Genomic DNA, 22,164 nt, shown 5'->3' with positions numbered 1-22,164 from the left:
GGTGTTTGGGAGAGGGACTGAAAGGATGAGAAGGAGGATGTACTTGGGGGGGGGTGTGGATGAGATGGACATGCAGTTCCTGCGAGCTGGTTTAACATTCACCTCACTGTGTTCACAATCGAGCAGGTGCTGATGTTGTAAATCAGGATTTTGTTTATAGAATTACGAGGTGAGTCACGTTTACTCCCACTGGCTGCTTTTCAACGTCTCCCTGTTACTTCCTGCCAGCAACTATAAATGCTGCATCCATGTCAGTAAAATCCATCAACTTTATCACTTTGACCTCCTACCATTTAATTTGAACTTGTGAAGTAATTTGGGTGTGTTACTATTGAACAATTGGTACTCGTTGGTAACTTACTTGTCGTGAAAACCAGATGCCATGCTGATCATTCAGCATTTATTTAGACATTAAGTACAATAGTGAAGGACACAAACAGGTTACCAAGGCTGACATTCCAGTGAGGGCGTGGTGCACTATCAAAGCTGCCATCTTTCAGAGGAAACATCAAGATACCATCTGACCTTTTGTGACAGACATGGAAAGTCCTCATAGCATTCCTTTGAAAGAGGAGCAGGTGAATTTCCTCATTGCGAGTTCACACATTCTTTATATCCGCCCTTGAACCCCCACCCCTCCAATCGCAACAAGGCCAGAACTCTCCTGGTCCTCACCTTCCACCCCCACCAATCTCCGGATAGATCGCGTCACCCTCCTGCCATCTACAGTCAGACCCCACCACCAGAGATATATTTCCCTCCCCGCCCTGTTCAGCAATCCGTGGAGATCATTCACTCCGCGACTTCCTCATTAGGATCCTTCCCCCGCCCCCCCACCAACCCACCCTCCACTCCTGGCACCTTCCCTTACCACCACAAGAGGTGGAAAACCTCCCCCCCCCACACCTCCCCCCTACACTTCCACCCCACACCTCCCCCCCCACACCTCCCCCCCACACCTCCCCCCCACACCTCTCCCCACACCTTGCCCCCCACACTTCCCCCCCACACTTCCCCCCCACACTTCCCCCCCACACTTCCCCCCCACACTTCCCCCCCACACTTCCCCCCCACACCTCCCCCCCACACCTCCCCCCCACACCTCCCCCCCACACCTCCCCCCCACACCTCCCCCCCACACCTCCCCCCCACACCTCCCCCCCACACCTCCCCCCCACACCTGCCCCCCACACTTGCCCCCCACACTTGCCCCCACACTTGCCCCCCACACTTCGCCCCCCACACTTCGCCCCCCACACTTCGCCCCCCACACTTCGCCCCCCACACTTCGCCCCCCACACTTCGCCCCCCACACTTCCCCCCCCACACTTCTCCCCCCCACCCCACACCTCTCCCCACACTTCCCCCCCACACTTTCCCCCCCACACCCCAAAGGATCCTTCCAAACCCGGCAGAGAGTTTCCTGCACATCCACACACCTCATCTACTGTGTCCGTTGCTCTCGATGTGATCTCCTCTTCACTGGGGAGACAGGACGCCAACTTGTGGAACGCTTCAGAGAACATCTCCAGGGCAACAATCCCACTGCTCTGTGGTCGAAAACTTCAACACCCCTCCCTGCTCTGCCAAGGACATGCAAGCCCTGGGCTGCCTCCACTGCCAAATTCTAACCACCCGACACCTGGAGGGAGAACACTTCCCCTTCCACCTCCAACCACACAGAATCAATGTGGATTTCACCAGTTTTCTCATCTCCCCTCACTTCCCCACCTTATCCCAGATACAACCCTCCAATGCAGCGCCACCCTCTTGAACTGTCCTACCTGTCCATCTTCCTTCCCACCTCCCTGTTCCACCCTCCCCCTGACCTATCCCCATCACCTCCCACCTTTATTTACCTATTACATTCCCAGCCACCTTCCGCCACCCACCCCAGCATCACCCCCTCCCATTTATCTATTGGGCCCCTTGTGGCCATACCCCTGCCCCCCCCCCCCCCCTCCACATTCCTGATGAAAGGGTTTATGCTCGAAACCTCACTCCTGCTCCTCGGATGCTGCCTGACTGGCTGCGCTTTTCCAGCGCCACACGTTTTGACTCAACTTCCTCCGCATTTAGCTCCTGACGAACACTGATAAAAAAGACTATGCTTGATCGCTTTTACGTTGGGTGATCATACTGAGCTCCGATTGGCTGTAGCACAGTATTCAGACTTCAAACATATCACTTTACTCTAAAGCTGTATGGATGTGGGTGCTATATATGTGGGGTGTGGCCATTGTTTAATAGCTTGTACCTGATCTGCACCTCGCTGATTTATATTCTGAGTTTAGCTTTAAATTTGAGGTAGTGCATCTGGATGGGAATATGAGTAGGAGGGGTTTAGAGGGATATGGGCCAAATGCTGGCAAAAGGGACTTAATTAGGTTATGATATCTGGTTGGCATGGACAAGTTGGACAGAAGGGTCTGTTTCCGTGGCGCTGCATTGGAGGGTTGGATCTGGGATAAGGTGGGGAAGTGAGGGGAGATGAGGAAACTGGTGAAATCCACATTGATTCTGTGATGCTCTAGTGCTTTCCTAACCAAGCTCATCCACAGAGAAATTTTAACTCCATCTCTCTCTCTCTCTCTCTCTCTCTCTCTCTCTCTCTCTCTCTGTGCCTATTAATAGAATAGATTCCCTACAGTGTGGAAACAGGCCATTCGGCCCAACAAGTCCATACCAATCCTCTGAAAAGCATCCCATCCAAATCCATTCCTCTACATTTACCCCTAACCTACACATCTCTGAACACTACGGGCGATTTAGCATGGCCAGTTCACCTAACCTGCACATCAGGAAATTATAGACCAGTTAATCTGACAGGAAATTATAGACCAGTTAGTCTGACGTCAGTGGTGGGAAAGATGCTGGAGTCTATTATAAAAGATGAAATTACGGCACATCTGGATAGTAGTAACAGGATAGGACAGAGTCAGCATGGATTTATGAAGGGGAAATCATGCTTGACTAATCTTCTTGAATTTTTTGAGGATGTAACTCTGAAGATGGACGAGGGAGATCCAGTAGATGTAGTGTACCTGGACTTTCAGAAAGCTTTTGATAAAGTCCCACACAGGAGGTTAATGAGTAAAATTAGGGCGCATGGTATTGGGGGCAAAGTATTAGATTGGATTGAAAATTGGTTGGCTGATAGGAAACAAGGGGTAGTGATAAACGGCTCCATTTCGGAATGGCAGGCAGTGACCAGTGGGGTACCGCAGGGATCCATGCTGGGACCGCAGCTTTTTACAATATATGTTAATGATATAGAAGATGGTATCAGCAATAACATTAGCAAATTTGCTGATGATACCAAGCTGGGTGGCATGGTGAAATATGATGAGGATGTTAGGAGATTACAGGGTGACCTGGACAAGTTCGGTGAGTGGGCAGATGCAGTTTAATGTGGATAAATGTATGGTTATCCACTTTAATGGCAAGAACAGGAAGGCAGATTACTACCTCAATGGAATCAATTTAGGTAAAGGGGCAGTACAGAGAGATCTGGGTGTTCTTGTACACCAGTCAATGAAGGCAAGCATGCAGGTACAGTAGGTAGTGAAGAAGGCTAATAGCATGCTGGCCTTCATAACAAGAGGGATTGAGTATAGAAGCAAAGAGGTGCTTCTGCAGCTGTACAGGGTCCTGGTGAGACCACACCTGGAGTACTGTGGGCAGTTCTGGTCTCCAAATCTGAGGAAAGACATTCTGGCTATTGAGGGAGTGCAGCGTAGGTTCATGAGGTCAATTCCTGGAATGGCGGGATTACCTTACACTGAAAGACTGAAGCGACTGGGCTTGTATACCCTTGAGTTTAGAAGACTGAGAGGGGATCTCATTGAGACATATAAGATTATGAAAGGATTGGACACTCTGGCAGCAGGAAACATGTTTCTGCTGATGGGTGAATGCCAAACCAGAGGACACAGCTTAAAAATACAGGGTAGACCATTTAGGACAGAGATGAGAACTTCTTCACCCAGAGAATGGTGGCTGTGTGGAACGCTCTGCCCCAGAGGGCAGTGAAGGCCCAGTCTCTGGATTCATTTAAGAAAGAGTTGGATAGAGCTCTCAAAGATAGTGGAATCAAGGGTTATGGAGATAAGGCAGGAAGAGGATACTAATTAGGAATGGTCAGCCATGATCATATTGAATGGCGGTGCAGGCTCGAAGGGCTGAATGGCCTACTCCTGCACCTATTGTCTATTACCTTTGGACTGTGGGAGGAAACTGGAGCCACCCGGAGGAAACCCACACAGACACGGGGAGAATGTGCAAACTCCACACAGCCAGTTGCCTGAGGCTGGAATCGGACCCAGGTCCCTGGTGCTGTGAGGCAGCTGTGCCACCCATAAAAGCATCGTTATGGACCCACAGCTCTCTGCACATAGCCTTGACTTCAAAAGTAAATTGAGCTGCTCTCTATTATAAAATGCAGCAATGCACAATGTGCAGTGTTCACAAACTTTGTTCTCATGATTTCCCATGATGAACTGCTGAGTCAGAAGGTGTTTTCTTTATGGTCAATTACTGCCCCTCAACATTGACATCAGTGCTCCAAGCTGTCATTCAATTAGCAGCAGCAGCAGGCCACTCAACCCATCGAGTCTGTTCTATCATTCAGTAAGATTAAGGCCAATCTGATTATCAAGAGTCCAGCTACCCCCTCCTTAAAAAAATTCCCAACTCTGCTCCCACTGCCTTTTGAGGTCGAGCTTCAAAGACTCATGACCCGCTGTGAGAAATATTTTCCCCTTATAACGGTCGCCCCGCCATCTTAAAAGGGCGGGGCAGTGACTGTTTCTTTTTCAACAGTGAGCACTTGATCACATTTTCCTGCAAGAAGAATCATCCTTTCCACATGCACCCTGTCGAGATCCCTCAGAATCTTCTGTGTGTCAATAACAAGTCACCTCTGGCTATTGTAAACATCAGCAAATGCAGACAACCTATTGAAAAAACCCACCTATTCCATGTGTTAGTACAGTGAACCTTTGCTGAACTCATTCCAACATATTGACATCTGTTCTTAAATACTGCGTTCTGTACTCCAGATGTGATCTCACCAGATTCTGGATCAGTGGTGTAGGAAGAGCACAGCAGTTCAGGCAGCATCCAAAGTGCAGCGAAATCGACGTTTCGGGCAAAAGCCCTTCATCAGGAATAAAGGCAGTGAGCCTGAAGTGTGGAGAGAAAAGCTAGAGGGAGGGTGGGAGTGGGGAGAGAGTAGCATAGAGTACAATGGGTGAGTGGGGGAGGGGATGAAGGTGATAGGTCAGGGAGGAGAGGGTGGAGTGGATAGGTGGAAAAGGAGATAGGCAGGTCGGACAAGTCCGGACAAGTCATGGGGACAGTGCTGAGCTGGAAGTTTGGAACTAGGTTGAGGTGGGGGAATGGGAAATGAGGAATCTGTTGAAGTCCACATTGATGCCCTGGGGTTGAAATGTTCCAAGGTGGTCCACATTGATGCCCTGGGGTTGAAGTACATAGCCCTGTATCACTAAAACATAACCTCCCTACATTTATATTCGATTGTCCTTGTTATAAACAGTATCATTCTATTAGTTTTCTTGATTATTTGCTGTACCTACATACTAACCATGTGCGATTCATGCACAAGGACATTCGGAGCTCTCTGCATCTCAGAGCTGTACAAAGAGACCTTGGAGTACAGATTTGTAGCTCCTTGAAAGTGGAGTCGCAGCTAGATAGGATAGTGAAGAAGGTATGCTTTCTTTTATTGGTCAGAGTGTTGAGTACAGGAGTTGGGAGGTCATGTTGTGGCTGTACAGGACATTGGTTAGGCCACGTTTGGAATACTGTGTGCAGTTCTGGTCTCCTTCCTATCTGAAGGATGTTGTGAAACTTGAAAGGGCTCAGAAAAGAGTTAAAAGGATGTTGCCAGGGTTGGAGGATTTGAGTTATAGGTTGAATAGGCTGGGGCTGTTTTCCCTGGAGCAGGGAGGCTTTATAGAGGTTTATAAAATTATGAGAGGCATAGATAGGATAAATAGACAAGGTCTTATCTCTGCAGTGGGGGAGTCCAGAACTAGAGGGCATAGGTTTAGGGTGAGTGGGGAAAGATATAAAAGGGACCTAAAGGGGCAACGTTTTCACGCAGAGGGTGGTACGTGTATGGAATGAGCTGCCAGAGGAAGTGGTGGATGCTGGTACAATTACAATATTTAAAAGGCATCTGGATGGGTTTATGAATGGAACAAGTTTGGAGAGATATGGGCCAAATGCTGGCAAGTGGGACTTGATGAGGTTGGGATATCTGACCAGCATGAATGAGTTGGACTGAATGGTCTGTTTGCATGCTGTACCTCTCTACGACTCTGCAATCTGCCCCCATTTATGCTTGCTCTGTTTTTTGTTAACTAGTCAATCTTCTATCAATGCCAGTATGTTACCCCGACACCATGAGCTCTTATCTTGCACAATAACCTTGGAGGGCCTGCCTTGTTCAGTGCCTTCTGGAATCCTGAGCACATTGCATCCAGCAGTTCCCCATTATCCTCAGTATACATTACTTCCTCAAAGAATAAGATTGGTGGTTATTTCACCCACCTTTCACAAAACCATGTTGAGTATCTGGTTATCTGAAGTGCCCCCCCCCCCTCCCCCTCGCTCTAACATCTTTATAAACAGCTTCTTTCACCTTCCCTCCAGTCAGTGTAGGACAGCTGGCCTGTCATTTCCAGCTTTCTGCCTCCAACCTTTTTGAATAAACAATTTACGTTCGCTCATTTCCATTCAAATGGAATTTTCCCTGAAGTAAAGACTTTTGAAAATATAAAACCAACACAACAACAACCTCATTCACTACTTTTTTTTAATATAGCAGCCAGATGAAGTCTGTCAGGTCCTACCAGCCCACAGCTCCCACCATTTCCCTGGTGTCTGCAATTTTCTTGAATTCCTCTCTCCCTTCTATTTCCTAACTCTCAACTATTTCTGGGATGTTACCTATATCTTCCATAATGAAGAGCGATACAAAGTATACACTTAATTTATTAACCATCTCTTTCTTTTCCGATATCAATTCCCCAGATTCACTTTCTAGAGGAACAATGCTCACTTGTTAACTCTCTTTTTAAAAGGAAAAAACTCTTACTATCTGTTTTAATATTTCTTGCTATAGCTTTCTCCTGTACTTTATTTTTAATCTGTGTATTAATCTTCTAGTCATTAGTGCTGTGTTTAATATTCTATCCAATCTTCTGACCAGTTAACCATCTTCTGTAACACTTTAAGTTTGATACTATCTTGTTAATTAACCGCAGATGTCAATATTGTAAAAAGCTCACAGATTGTCAGTCAAAGTTTTTATATTTAAAAGAATGAAAGTCTTGCTTCCTTGAATGGTATTTGTGATTAAAGATTCCCTACAGTGTGGAAACAGGCCCTTCGGCCCAACCAGTCTACACTGACCATCCAAAGAGTAACCCACCCAGACCTATTTTCCCTCTGACTAATGCACCTAACACTATGGGTAATTTAGCACAGTCAATTCACCTAACCTGCATGTCTTTGTGACTGTGGGGGGAAACCGGAGCAAACCGGAGCAAACCCGCACAGACACAGGCTGAACATGCAAGCTCCACACAGACAGTCTCCCAAGACTGGAATCGAACCTGGGACCGAACCTGGGACCCTGGTGCTATGAGGCAGCAGTGCTAACCACTGAGCCACCATGTGACCTCGCAATGTCCTGTAACACTTTACAACCAGCACACTACTTTTACAAGTGTAACCACTGCCATACTGCAGGGAAATCTGAGATCAATCTAGCACACTGCAAGATCCCACAAACAACAGAGTAATAAATGACCCAGCAATCTGTTTAGTGATGTCAATGGAGGGATAAATGCTGATCAGAACATTAGGGAGATCTCTAGTGTTTGAAACAGTGTTCTCAAGAATGTAGACAGGGCTGTTAGTTACATCTCGCCTGAAACACAGCGTCTGTGACAGTGTAGTTTTACCTTGGGACCGCTCCGAGAGTGCCGGAGTGGATTACGTGTTCACAGTTCTGACACCGTGTCTTAACACCTCAAAGGCGAGAGTGCTTTTCCTGCCCAGAGTAAATGAAATGTGAGTGGCTCATTGTTTCTGTAACTGTGAAGTAATCGACAATAAGAATTGCATTATGTCCCACAACGCCGGAGTTACACTGCAGCGTGAATCTGTTCATTTGTACGTTGTAGCAAATCCGACGGGAGCTACTGGAGTCGCAGCTGAAAGTCGCCTCACTGCAGGATATGTCCAGCCAGCTGTTGGTCAATGCAGAGGGCAGCGACTGTCTTGAAGCAAAGGAGAAGGTTCATGTCATTGGCAATCGCCTCAAGCTCCTCTTGAAAGAGGTCACGCAAGACCTGAAGGAGCTGGAGAGAATCTTGGACAACTGCAGCAGTCAAGCGGTATGTTAATAAATCCACAATCTGGGAAATCGGAGGGGCCCAATTCAACACAAGTGAAGGCAATGCCATTTTCAGTGTCTGGCCGTCTTTCTGCTGGGTTAAGATGGCCAAGTGCTTTGTGTCTGTAATATTTGCCAGGTGTTTGGCAGTGTGATTTTTTTTTTCCCTATGTTTTATCCATAATCAAGCAAACTCTGTGTTGCATTAGTCAGTTTGTGTGTGGCACATGCATGTCTGTGCTCGTGTTTGTGTGTTTGTCTATGCAAGTATTTGGTTGTGTCACTCTGTTGTGTGCATGAGAGTGTGTGTAGTTATGTGTGCGTGTGTGTGTGTGGCACTGTAACTGTATGTTTCATCTGCTTCTGCAGCTTCAACACAAGAGTATCTTTAATATAAATCAGAGAGCACATTATGTCAGTCCATGGTGCTCTGAGTCTCCCTGTTGTTATCACACCTGCTCTATACAGTGCTGCTGGAATCTCCATGGAGACAGGAAAGAAGTAATGGCATCTTTCCTGGGTCTGTCCCCTCAGTTGGGGCAGCCTGGGAAGCCAGGAAACACAAGCACTCGATGCGGCTTCAAATGGTTTTGACATGAAGCTTCACCGGGTCACATCCAGAGTGGCCTCTTCACCAATAAACGTGAAGACAAATGATTTTGTTCCACAATCCATCGACAGAAATACTAAGCACTTCTCCAAAGTGTGCGCTCCTGTCGAGAGAGACAGCGACATGGGCGTTGTGTTGAGCAATGAGCAGGGAGACGCAGGAAGCAAAAAGGCCGCTTTGGAAAATGTAACGACTTTGGTATGTGCACCAAATGTTAATTGCATACAGTGTTCAACACAAATTAATTATACAAGACATTGGTTCGGCCGCATTTAGAATACTGTGTACAGTTCTGGTCGCCCACATTACCAAAAGATTGTGGATGCTTTGGAGGGGGTGCAGAGAAGGTTTACGAGGATGTCGCCTGGTATGGAAGGTGCTAGCTATGAAGAGAGGTTGAGTAGGTTAGGTTTATTTTCATTAGGAAAAAAGGAGATTGAGGGGGGACCTGATTGAGGTTTACAAAATCATGAAAGATATAGACAGGGTGGATAGAGACAAGCTTTTTCCCAGGGTGAAGGATTCAATAACGAGAGGTCACGCGTTCAAGGTGAGAGGTGGAAAGTTTAAGGGGGGGTACATGCGGCAAGTACTTCACACAGAGGGTGGTGGGCGTTTGGGGCGCGTTGCCAGCAGAGGTGGCAGAGGCAGGCACGGTAGAGTCATTCAAGATGCGTCTGGACAAATGCATGAGTAGGTGGGGTGCAGAGGGATACAGATGCTTAGGAATTGGATGACAGGTGTAGACAGTTGATTTGGATCGGCTCAGGCTTAGAGGGCCGAAGGGTCTCTTTGTTTTCTTTGTTCTGTTTTCTTTGTTCTTTGTTCTTCACTGCAAGGCCTAGCAGGTTCTTGGTTGTGTGTTTGCCCTAACCATTTGTTTTGACCTGGCAAGTACAGAACCCTGGCAGGTGAAGAGTTGCTAATACTTCCATTTGTTCCCCCCCCCCCCCCACACAAAGAAATCTGGTTTAAGGATCTCGTCTTCCTTTTCAGGACCTGGCGTCATGGTCTTCAGCTGATGACTTGGATTCCTCAGGCTCCCTCAGCCCTGTGTCTGGCGGAAGCCTGGCTGTTCGACCCAGACCGGTAATTCCCTTCCACCAATCTCTATAAGCGACGTGGTAGGGCGGTAACAAATCTTTAGCCCTTGCATCTGACGGGCTGGCACCATGAACCCATAACCGAGAGTCCCCTGGACAAGATGCACAGTCCCCTGCACCCCTCCATGCTCTCCTCCGCTTACCTCCACCTACCCCAAACCTCCGCCCCCCCTCCTCCTTCCCCCCTCCCTTGCATGGAATTGAGAAAAATCGTGAATTTTACTTTGGTTAAGTGTTTCTTTTGACTGTTTGTTCTTTTATTAATTCGATTTTTCTGAGTCCTGAGCGATATGTTTATTGTTTGTGCCGATATTTCTGTCTCGTTAATCAACCCTGGTTCTTTGAATTGATTTTTTTTTTCTCTCTCTCCATTCACTAGTGGCAGTTTCTCGAAAGGAATACTGGCTTTCCATCCCAGATTTTACTGCACTTGCCCCCATCCACTCAGGGCACACACAGCCCATGCATTTCTAGCACTGCAATCTCATTGTACACTCAGCAACATTGCAGCCAGTATTTAGTCACATTTTCATGTTGTGGAGCAGTCTGAAACCAAGAGCAGACTTGCGTTGTGAATCATGTATAACCTATTGTCGCTAAGGATGTCTCGGGGGATAATGCGTCACTCACTGTGGGACCGTCACACATTTCACAGAATTCTACAGTATGGAAGCAGGCCATTTGGCCCATCTGAATCCATTTCAACTCTCCCTAGAGTGTTCCCCACACCCTCTCTTCGTAATCTTGCATTTCCCATTGCTAATCCAACCAGCCTGCACACCACAGACAATTCAGCCTGGCCAATCCACCTGACCTGCACAACTTTGGACAGAGCACTCAGGGGAAACCCCGACAGACACGGGGAGAATGTACTAACTCTACACAGACAGTCCGCCTGAGGCTGGAATCGAACCTGGGTCCCTGGCGCTGTCAGGCTAACCACTGAGCCCCAGCCCCAGTGCCTGGTCACTGTTCTCATTCCCTGATCTTAGCTTCCATGCAGGGCAGCACTTGCCAAACACTAACCTCATTTGAAAGCTTCAGACTGTGGTCGCAGAGTGAACATTTGGCGGGTACCATGAGAGTGGTTCAGCTGGGTGGGATGAAGGAGGAATTAGTGGACTGGGGTGAGGATGATGATGGTGCAGGAGTCAACTAAATAGCAGACGTTTGACAGAAACAATCAGACACCTACTCTCCCACAGACTGTTGATTTTCTTTTTGCAGCTGCAGTCAGGCCTAAGAGAGCTGTCCACTTGTTAGGCCACTTAAAGGGATCTCATGGCTCCCAGAACTTAGTCTAAACTCCAGCCACCATTGCGTATCCCTGCGCACACGTTGGGATGAAGTATTGGGCTGCCTACAGACTGGGTATACCGATGACCCAAGGGTAAAGGCACTTAAGCCCTGCCCACATCAGACGGGACGCAGGCAAACCCTGTCTGTTATTATCCCGATGGACGCATCTGAGGCTGGCAACAAATTCAGAGTGAAACAGAGAGAGCTGACAGCTCAGGCACATTGGTCTTGTCACTTTCACTCACTCTCTCGGGACTGTCTGCAGGGGCATCGTCCCTCCTCTCGTAGTTCGCCCCTTCCCCTCCCCTCGCCCAAGAGCTGGGTGAGAATCAATCCTCTCTGCCTGTGCCAACTGAACAGACCTGAACCATAGCTTTGGACAGTGGTCACAATTGTTGTTGGTGTTCGTGGGACTGTAAGTGGGACATCCCACCTCCTGACCCCTCAGTGACCCCTGTTCAATGTCCTGGATATCCGAGGGGCCTGATTTTGTATCTTGCGCAGTGATACTTGTACTTGAGCAACTAGCAGTGGGACAAGACCCAGAAGGGCTACAGAGGAAATGTAGGGGCAATTTGTTTAACTTAAGGAAGGGAGTCGACAGCAACTGTCCTTTTTCAGAATTGGGACTGGAGGTGCAGGCTAGAGCAGGGTCGGGTATTCCTTACACGATCAGGGGAATGACACAGCATGGATCAGGAGAGAAGTGCAGGCAACTGAGACCAGGCACTGACTGAAGGAGAAAGCGAGGGCTGTGGACGCTGGAGATCAAAGAGTGCGGTGCTGGAAAAGCACAGCAGGTCAGGCAGCATCCGAGGAGCAGGAGAGTCAACGCATGAACACTTCATCAGGAATGTGGGGGTTTCCTGATGTAGAGCTTATGCTCAAAACGTCGACTCTCCTGCTCCTCAGATGCTGCCTGACCTGCTGTGTTTTTCCAGCATCGCTCCTTTTGACTCAGACACTGACTGAAGCCAGGGATTAAAAAGTCAACGTGCATTGAGTTATGTAGTCATATACTAGTTTGGACCTACTTGTCCACGCAATCCATGTTCCCAAACTAAACCAGTCATCCTTACTTGTGTTTGACCCATGACCCTCCAAACCCTCCCTATTCATGGACTTATCCAAGTGTCTTTGGGTTAGATGGAGCAGCCCTGTTCCTGTTTGTTAATTTCACGTGATCATTTTCGGTACGGAACTGACCCTTTGCAGTCGGAAGGGTTCAGGGGCTGGGGCATTAGGATTAAGGTAAGCACAGTGGCCTGCTACAATAAACAAGCACCAGAGCACACAGCCACAGTCACACAGTCAAAGCTCATGGGCAACTGCATGCAAAACAACACTGCAGGAGGAACAGCCAGTTTCCTTGTTACCATGGATATTAGTCGCCTCATCTGATTTTTTGCTGCACTTTTTTTTTGTGTTCTGTCATCAGTAGCTTGGTCTTTATTTGCTGGACTGAACAATCTCTTTCTTTACCCCCTTCGTTCATTTCAAACAGCCACGGGGCATATGTAGCCTCACCCAGCCTGGAGCCTCTGTCAGCAGCCCACACAGCAGGTACCTTGTTCTCCTGGTTTCTACAGTTTACCTCTAGAGCTCAGAGAGGATGATGGAAACTTCCAGGCAGCGTCCAGGAATGCTAACCACTCAGGGGGCAGGATTGGCAGAACCTGGACAGAATTTGTCATGACCAAGCGTGATGTTCCCACCGGCCCAAGTTGTGTTAGCCTGACAGCAGGATCTGACTGTGGCTTATCACACTTGCCCCTCGGTTTGGAACCCTACGCTTTAATGTGCAAAATATAAAAGTCCCTGTAACAGTTCAAAGTTTAAATGCAGAGCTGGGACGGCCAATTGCTATAGAGACCTGTGTTGAACAGGATTCCAAAATGTTCACACACTGCATTTCGCAAATGCCGGTCATTTGAATATGAGTTAACGTGCAATCCTGATTCCAGATGGATAGTACAGCTGTAACTACAGTCCAGCTGTATGTCCTGCATATAACATCCCTCCTTTATAAGCTTCCATCATCTTCTTTGATCCCAGACTTTAAATGAAACTAGTTATTAGGTTATTTTTCCCAATATCGCATTGCTTTATAGACTCTTCAGACACTTTTTTTTTAATCTTCTGTTGCTTGAATGCTCTCCGTGCTGGTTAACAGGAAAATCTTCCTGGCTTTGCCTCTCTCTGTTCTGCCCTGCACACCAGACAGCACCTTGTAGCCCAACTCAGGCACGAGAGGGCAGAATTGCAGCTGCTTCCTACATCGAGCTCATTTCTGGTTGTGTCTCATCGCCCTGTATGTCTGACCCTTCAGTGTATTCCTGTAAGTGTTGCTCAATCAGCCACCGCTCCCTGCTCCCCCTTCCCCGCCGCCACTACCAACTGCTCAGCCTCTCCTACTCACCCCTGACACAAAATGCAAAGGGATTCCGAAGGCAGCCGTGAACTACCCGGGAGTCCTGTAATTGACTAATCTCTGTACCAGCCTGTACTGCTTTGAGCGGCATTAACTCAACTGCGTTTATTAAAAGCAGCAGCGCCACGGGCTCTCAGTAATCTAGCAGCACTCCCAACTTGCTGTGCAATTTGCATTCCAAAAGCTATTTCTAACTGTAAGGTCAGTGTGCTGCTGCCTGGTTTATTGTTGTTTCATCTCTGTGTACAATATTCAATTTGTTACTTTGACAAGCACTGATATAAATCAGTTTTATTGAATAGAGGAATAAATCAAGTACACAGGCTTGACAGCTTGTGGTCAGTGTGCTTGGGTATTATAGATGTTTGATCTCAATCCTTCTGGGGCTATCAGTATTTGTTCTCCGCTCAGAGTGCTTTGTGTTTGATCACAAAGCAACCACAACTTACCTTCAGGAATGAGGGGTCGAGATAGCATTGTTTCTGAAGTCCTGCCGAATGGATTTCACTCGTGAAGGAATGAGCATGCCCAAAGGTGAAGGGAAGGGTAGAGAGGGCGAGTTACGACATGAGGAGGAGGGTGGGGGGGTCAAAGGTCATCTCTGGTCATCCCAAGTGGTCGAGGCTGCGTTTTCCTTCCTCGACTTTTGTTTTCAGGTCAGAGTCTAAGCTGGAGATTTGCTGTTGCAGAGTGTGGAGATTCCCCAATAGTTACACAGTCAAATGACGGCTCAGGGCCAACCTTTCCCCACTTGGCCTGGCCAGGGGATTCAGAGGGAGACATTAACCTTGCTGCAACAGGAAGGGATTGAGACTCTGGGATGAGAGAGAGGTCCGACCGGATGACTTGTGAATGTTTCCCCTAAACGGGAATCATCTCTGAGCGGTGAATCTTCCATGAGGGTAAAGAGGGAGATTCTGCCTAGAGCAATGCTTTCACCTTCCTCAGTACCTTTCCAGATGATGGGTCCAATAATGATCACTCTCTGCTGATAAATCAAATTATAAAAAAAAATGGCCAGTCAATTTATTAACTTCAATCACACACCAACTAAATGTTGCCTAGGAGATAACCCAATCAAACTTCTTTGCTAGAAAGGTAATGTGATCTATCAAACCTTTCCCTTTTAGTATCATGCTAGCCAAATTGTATTCTTGTTAAGAAATCTCTTCTATTCCAGCAATGACTACATTTCAGGAGAGTTACAATTAAGATATCTCAGTTTGAAAGAGGTTTAAAATGAAGCATCAAGATGTTCGAGAATTTGGGGGGGAAAAAAACAGAGTATTCCCATAATGTAGTCTTCACTGGATGGGCATGTTTTTTTTACACTGACAAAGCACTTGTAAGTTAAAGAAACTTCAAAAGGTTCTGATGTTTGTGGAGGGGATAACAGCCTAGCCCAAAATTCAGCGAATAATTTTCTGCAAATCCAGCATTATCTTGTGAAATGTTACACTGGGAATATTGTGCCTTGTGTGTGGAGCTAGAGGAAGGTCACAACTTTGGTTGAAGTGAGAATTGTTCAGGTAGGAGGTAAGAGAGGCATTTTTAAACAAAAACATTCAAAGAGGGTATTATTGCTGCGTCTGGCAAGCCACTTTCCCTGTGCATGATTTACATTCGGTGTGCAGTTAAATAAATCTGGGATTTGTTTAAAAGGTGATGTAAGTCGAACTGAGACAAAGAGAAACATTTTCTACCTGAGGTGGAGCTATGTTTGGTTTAAATGCTTAGTTTTAGTGAAACGACCTGTTAGTGGGTGATGAGGTACTGTTTGTTCCTGTTGCCTTTCATTAACTCCCATTATTGGTGTTTCTCAGACAGTCTGAAGTAATGTATAATGGGGCTCTAGGAAAGGAACAGTGTGATGCTGTTTAATGCGCCGTGACTTTTCAGCGCTGGTAGTGGACTTTTGGAATGACTGGGAGAGACGCCACGTGTACAATAAATCCTGGAGCACCTATGCAATCCTCATCACCCTCTGTTCTGCTTTATTGCCCTTCTAAAGGAAGACCTAGTCATTACAGCAGCAATCTGGTGTTATGCAGAAAGGTTTAACAGGTCTATTTACGTGAACATTTGCAACAGATCACTTGTGTAAGTCCACCAGGTATCTGTAATTATACAATGAACCGAAGGGATTCAGATTAGAAGGTAGTTAATACAATCCTCCTGTATTGTGGAGATTCAAGGCCCACTTCTTAAAAAAAATGTTTAGAATGCAGAATTGAAACCCCAAAGAAGGAAATGTTGAGATGACAGTGAGCCGAACGGAAAAGAGACAAGGAGTTGAACGGTGTATACGTTTTCCTAATGTGATTGGAGACCGTTCAGCCCCTCCAACCTATTTCATGATGTAACGCTGTTCACTCTGAGTGTTACTGTGGCAACAGGCACTTTTACGTAGAGGCTGTAAGTCTGATAATGATGAACATTCAGTCCAACAGAGTAGGAATCTCTCCTACTCTTGTACACTTCATGTCATAACGCCACGCTGGAGCATGGGAACATCCTGACTCTGGGCTGAAGCCACACCAAAGGCTGTCGCAAGAGGGGATCACATCCGGCTCTGTTTGTAAAATACCTTTCACTAAAAATATAAAGAGTAAGGAAGTCTTGCTGCAACTGTACCGGGTGCTGGTGAGACCCCATCTGGAGTCCTGTGAGCGGTTTTGGTCCGTTTATTGAAGGGAGAGTATCATCTCATTGGAGACAGTTCAGAGGATGATCATTCGGATGACCCTTGGTAGGGAGGATCAGGAGCAAAGGCTAAACAGGCTGGGACACTACTCACTGGAGTTTCAAAGAATGAAAGGTGATCTCATTGAAATATATAGGATTCTCAGGGTCAATGCTGAGAGGATATCTCCCCTCCTGGGAGAATCTAGGAGCAGAGGGTATAGTCTCAGGGTAAAGGAACATCAATTTAAGACTGAGATGAGGAGGAATTTCTTGTCTAAAAGGGTTATTCATCGTTGCAAGTCCTTGCCACAGTGAGCCGTGGGGACAGAGACTTTGTGTATATCTAAGGCTGCAATCGACTCTCGATCAGTCGGGGAATCAAGGGTTACAGGGAAATGCAGGGAAGTGGATTGTGAGGATCAGCCATGATCTGACTGAATAGCAGAGCAGCTTTGAGGGGCCGAATGGCCTGCCTGGTCCTGTTCCAATTTTTTATGATCTAAAAAGTATATTTGCATTTATATAGTGCCTTTTATAAACCTGAGCCCATAACGCATTTCGTTATCAGTGGAGTGCTTTGGTTGTGTGGTGACTCATCTTGCAGAGAATGCAGCAGCCGATTTGTACGAAGCATGTTCCCATAGTGTGTTAATGAGCTGATCATTTGTTTTTTCAGTGGCATTGGTTGGGGGTTAACCTATCGTCTAGGACACAGGGTAATCCTCTGGTCCTCACCTTGTCCGTGGGGGGTTCTCAATTCTCCCAGAGAATTGCCGACCGTTGACCCTTCCACCAACATTATTGGAAGTATCGTGTACCGAGTGACTGTCCTGGTGCTGGTGTTGGGGCCTTTCTGTGTGCAAATTGGCTGCTGTGTTTCCTACATCACAGCAATGGCTCCCGCCTCTGAAATGTTTCATTGTGACCCGACAAGCTCACAAAAGAGACTGCACAACTGCAAATCTGCCACTCCTAACAACGTGAGAGATGGTAGATAGAGAACGAAAGTGAGGGTGAGAGGAAATCCCTAAATCAGAAATGGACTCAATTCAGAAAACTCGGCAATGGAGGACGGCTTTCTCTGTGGCTCCAGAGCCAGTGGGATCTGAACAGGGAGCTGCCCAGGGACTGTCAGAAATTGCTTTTGACCCTGAGATTCAGACGACCAAATGGTGAAACAGGAGGTAACTGATCCTGCTTGAAGTGTTTCATCGATAGAAGGCCCTCACTCTTGGTGCTGACACAGGAAAGAAAGAGGAAAACCAAGATATTTACCTGAATTAGATTCTTTAAGCTCGTCTTTGGACCAGGCCGAGCCCTGGTAGGTGATAAAGGTCCCAAAGCCACTAACCCCACAATCTGCAGGGTAACCATCATGTTCCAGACAGTTGTCCGGCAGGGAAATTCTGTTTATGGCAATCTGGGGCAACATTGCTTTTGTTTTTACAAATACACGTCGCCCAATAAATGGCCATTGAATCACAATCCCTGAAGTGTGGAAGCAGGCCATTCAGCTCATCGATTCCATTCCGACCCTCCAAAGAGCACTCCAGTCACACCTACCCTGTAACCTTGCATCATTCCCCATGGCACAGCCCTGAACACCTATGGGGCAATTTAGCATGGCCAATCCACCTAACCCGCACTCCTTTGGACTGTGAGAGGAAATGGGAGGAAACTCATGCAGACACTAGGAAGATGTGCACACTCCACAGAGGCAGTCACCCGAGGGTGGAATTGAACTGCTGAGCCACGATGCCATTTCTCTGTATGGATGTAGTGACTGACCCAGCTTGTTCCATGTGCAGGAGAGAGCAGAGTTAACATGTTATCCTGGTGACAAAATAACTGGTTGACAATTTTATTTTGATGGAGTGAAGGTTATACACGATATGCTGGTATTTATGGTATTGGACTGACAGTACAGAACGTGCAAGTTTCTGCCAATCACAGCTGGCGGTGAAATTAAGCTCAATAAATAAATAAGGTTTCTAGCACCCAGAAACTTCGGATGGGAGCCCACCTGGTTCACTAATGCCCGTCATGGGAGAGAACTCTCTACCCCTTACCCAGTCTGGGACACACAAAACCGCTGATGAAGGGCTTATGCCCGAAATGTCAATTCTTCTGCTCCTCGGATGCTGCCTGACCGGCTGTGCTTTTCCAGCACCACACTCTTTGACTCTGATCTGCAGCATCTGCAGTCCTCACTTTCTCCCACACAAAACTGCAGTCCTACACTACTGTGTTTATACTCCGAATCATTGGGAGTAGTCATTTGACCCGTATAATCTGCATCATGGCTGATCTTCCACCTCAACACCATTTCCCAACACTGTACCCTGGTCCCTTTGATGTCTTTAATATCTTGAAATCCACTGATCCCTGGTTTGTACATATTCAATAATTGACCTTCTACACCTCTCTATGGTAGAAGATTCGAAGATTCATCTCCCTTTAAGTGAAAAAATGCACCTTGCTCTAGACACGGCACCTCCAGCCAGGGGGAGATACTCTTTCTATATCTACGTTGTGGAACCCTGTAAGAATTCTGTGTGTTTCACTGGGGAATCTTGGCTCAGTCTCTCTTCGGAGTACAGTCCCACCTATCCTGAACCTGTCCTTTATGCAGGTGTATCCTTCCTTGGGTAGGGAGCTAAGACAGCACACAGTACTCCAGGTCTGGTCTAACCAAGGCTTCCATTAATTGCATTTACTCCTGTATTTGAGTCCCCCAGCAGTAAGGGACAACAAACCATTTGCGGTCTTAATTGTTGTATGGTAACTTGAAGTGACTCATTAGCAAGGCCACCCAATGCAAATCAACACTTCCCAACCCCTCTCCATTTAATAACTAATCTGTATCTCTGTTTCCCCCACTGAATCCATTCCTTTTTACCTCAACAAATATGGATTCCCCATGTTGAACGATTGAGAGACTTGCTTTGCACCAGCCTACTGTGGGTAATTGCATTAATTTGAATGAAGGAATTATTGTGAAAGATGTTCCTGAATTTCAGTCAAAAGCAACCACGCAAAGTCATAGACCAAAGTTCAAAGTTTCTGAAACTGCAGACAGCTGGCATAGACAGTCTGGGCTGAATGGCCCCCTTCTGTGCTGTTCGAGGTGAGAGAGAGTAACTGCACTCTCATTTTGAGTCTGACACATACTGGGAGGGAAGAACTCTGTAATATTGCTAACATTATAGCATTCACCAGAGCATTGATACAAGCTGTCAGGCACTGTACCTGACCGTGAAGTTTTTCTTTTCTGTCTTAAACAGAGAGACATGGTGCCTTTAGTTGTCTTCATGGAGACTATTGTGAATTGCTGTATAATTGTGAGGGGAGTTCTCTCTACATCTGCTGGTATCTCTTAGTTGGCACTGTTCCTCCAATTGTACATCTCAAACTAATAGCAGGGAAAGCGTAGTCAGTCCATCACAGCGATCCCACAAGCTGCTAACCAAGGGCATCCTATCCAAGCCACATTTCCCCTTTTTTCCCTCTTGTCCAAAGTGCACCACTCCCAAAACTACACGGTCCTGTCCGTCTAGAAGGCCTGTTGTGTGTCCATCAATAGGGTTGACCACTCGGCCAGTGTGTAGCCCTGAAGAGTTCATCACCTGACCTTCTAACCTGAACCATCCCACACCATAATTTGCCTGTCCTCTTAAGAGCACAGCCTTCTTACTGTCCACTGACTGGATTAATCTTGACTTTAGTCTTGCCCCTCATTTACAACACTACTAGAACGCCTCAAACATTCAAAGAAAACAGGAGAACAAAATATTGAACACCCGTGTTCGTTACGTTGGGCTATATCACAGCAGTCTCCTGGAGATGAATCCTCAATTCCTGAAGATAATCAGACAGTCGAGGAGTGTTGGCAGCCCTGGCTTTATGCTGCTGGTATTCAATGGTCATTGTAATTTGGAAAGCGTTGTGTTAAAGGAATGCAATTTTGTTGACAACTGTAAACTAAAATATATATTAGCAGCTTAAGCTCAGTGGGGAGCAAGGGTTAAACTTTTCAAATAGGTCCTTGACCCTCCATACTGAGGAGGCCCGTGAAGGAATGATGCATGGAGGACTGCATAGAAAAATAGATTGAAATCTGGAGGTAGTTGTATTTCCCCAGCAGCCTGTGCAGCAGGCTAGGTTCCGACTTCAAATGTGAGACTGGGAATCTCGCAAGAGGGTTTGTTCCAAAGGGGGCGTTTGTCTGAGCTGTAATTATTTTTTTCTAATATGTATGTTATTATAAATACAGGCTCCACAAAGAAAGCCAAAGAGATTCTTCCCATTCTAAGGAGTTGGAAGCCCGGAAGAAGCCGTCCTTTCTCCTGCGAGTGCTCCGAGCAGCGTTACCTCTGCAGTTGTTGTTGCTGCTGCTGATCGCTCTGGCCTGTCTTGTGCCAATGACTGAGGAAGACTATAGCTGTGCCTCATCCAACAACTTTGCCCGATCCTTCCACCCCATGCTGAGGTACACCAATGGGCCCCCTCCAATATGACCAATGGGAGAGAGAGAGTTGAGAAATGGAATCGTCACCAGACACAGTTTCTCATGGAAAGGGGGAAAGCAAGCCTGGCTCCTTTAGAGCCACTCCATTGGCTACTCTGTACGATGTCCTTTGAACCAACTCGGGTCAAACTGAAGCCCCAGGATGGGCATGAAAGTAACCAGTCCGCGCTCCCAGGTCCACGATTCAAAGAGAAACATGTAACATACCAGTTTAAATAACTTTTTAATGAGCATTTATTTTCTACAGTGTTTGCTTTAGGCATGGGCTTGTATAGTTTGAGCTTTCAAAATTAACTCTCTGAATATGTGAACGTTGTAAATCTAGAAGGGAGTCTGAGCCGGATAGTATTGAGATGTAAGTAAACTTTCAGGCGATGTCAATGAGACAATTATTGGATGTAAACTAAAATTGAACAGATTATATGTGTACAGATTGTTAAAGCTATTTTATGGTTGAATATAACCCTTTGCATTAGTACCCACGCTGATCATTTTTACCTTGTGAGCTGCTTTTCAGAAATACTTCCCTTTCTCGATTTTACTTGGTGGAGGGAGGCACGAATGTGTACATAATATATAAATATAACTCCTCCCGCAACCTCTTGCTTTGTTGGGACACATGTTTGAAGCAATTCCAAAGGGAATCCAGTGATGAAATTCAAAACAAGGGAAGCCTCTTGAACAGTGTCACTTCTGTTGACCACTGTGATCGTCTAATTGTGGCATGTTCCGATCATGGTCAAACTGCAGCGCGTTTTTCTATTCAGAAGCAGCCTCGTGTGTCTACAAGTAAGAATATGGAAAGCTGGTTCTTTTTGGCGTACAGCAGAAAGCCGGGTCTCCCATTAAAGGACCTACTTCTTTCATCCTGGTCTTTGTGTCATCACTGCTTTGCACCTATTGCACGTTCCAACATAGGAACTGAACTCAATGCAACGTAACCTCTTTGCTCCCTACCCCTCTTCCATGGAAGGGGATGGAGGTGCGTCACCCCCTCCTCTGATCACATGTCGATTTGAGCAAGTGAACCAGCAATTGGAAATAGCCCATCATAGTTACAGTGCAATAGGAAAGCATGGT

General features: G+C 46.7%; 1 protein-coding gene across 5 annotated transcripts in view; it reads left to right on the top strand.

Moving 5' to 3' along the window:
- Positions 1-21,950, top strand: part of LOC132819864 (nesprin-1-like) — a 339,003-nt gene extending 317,053 nt beyond the window's left edge. For all 5 annotated transcript variants that reach the window (XM_060831771.1, XM_060831770.1, XM_060831772.1 and 2 more), the window contains 4 exons: positions 8,217-8,429; positions 10,035-10,127; positions 12,945-13,003; positions 20,830-21,950. In XM_060831771.1, the coding sequence (XP_060687754.1) occupies positions 8,217-8,429; positions 10,035-10,127; positions 12,945-13,003; positions 20,830-21,073 (609 nt within the window). In that variant the 3' untranslated portion in view covers positions 21,074-21,950. The remainder of the gene's footprint in view (positions 1-8,216; positions 8,430-10,034; positions 10,128-12,944; positions 13,004-20,829) is intronic.
- Positions 21,951-22,164: the final 214 nt, after the last annotated feature.

Source organism: Hemiscyllium ocellatum, chromosome 10, assembly GCF_020745735.1.
Source record: "Hemiscyllium ocellatum isolate sHemOce1 chromosome 10, sHemOce1.pat.X.cur, whole genome shotgun sequence".
Lineage (NCBI taxonomy): Eukaryota > Metazoa > Chordata > Chondrichthyes > Orectolobiformes > Hemiscylliidae > Hemiscyllium > Hemiscyllium ocellatum.
Note: the sequence above shows the minus strand (reverse complement) of the source record. Positions and strands in the feature narration are given on the sequence as shown.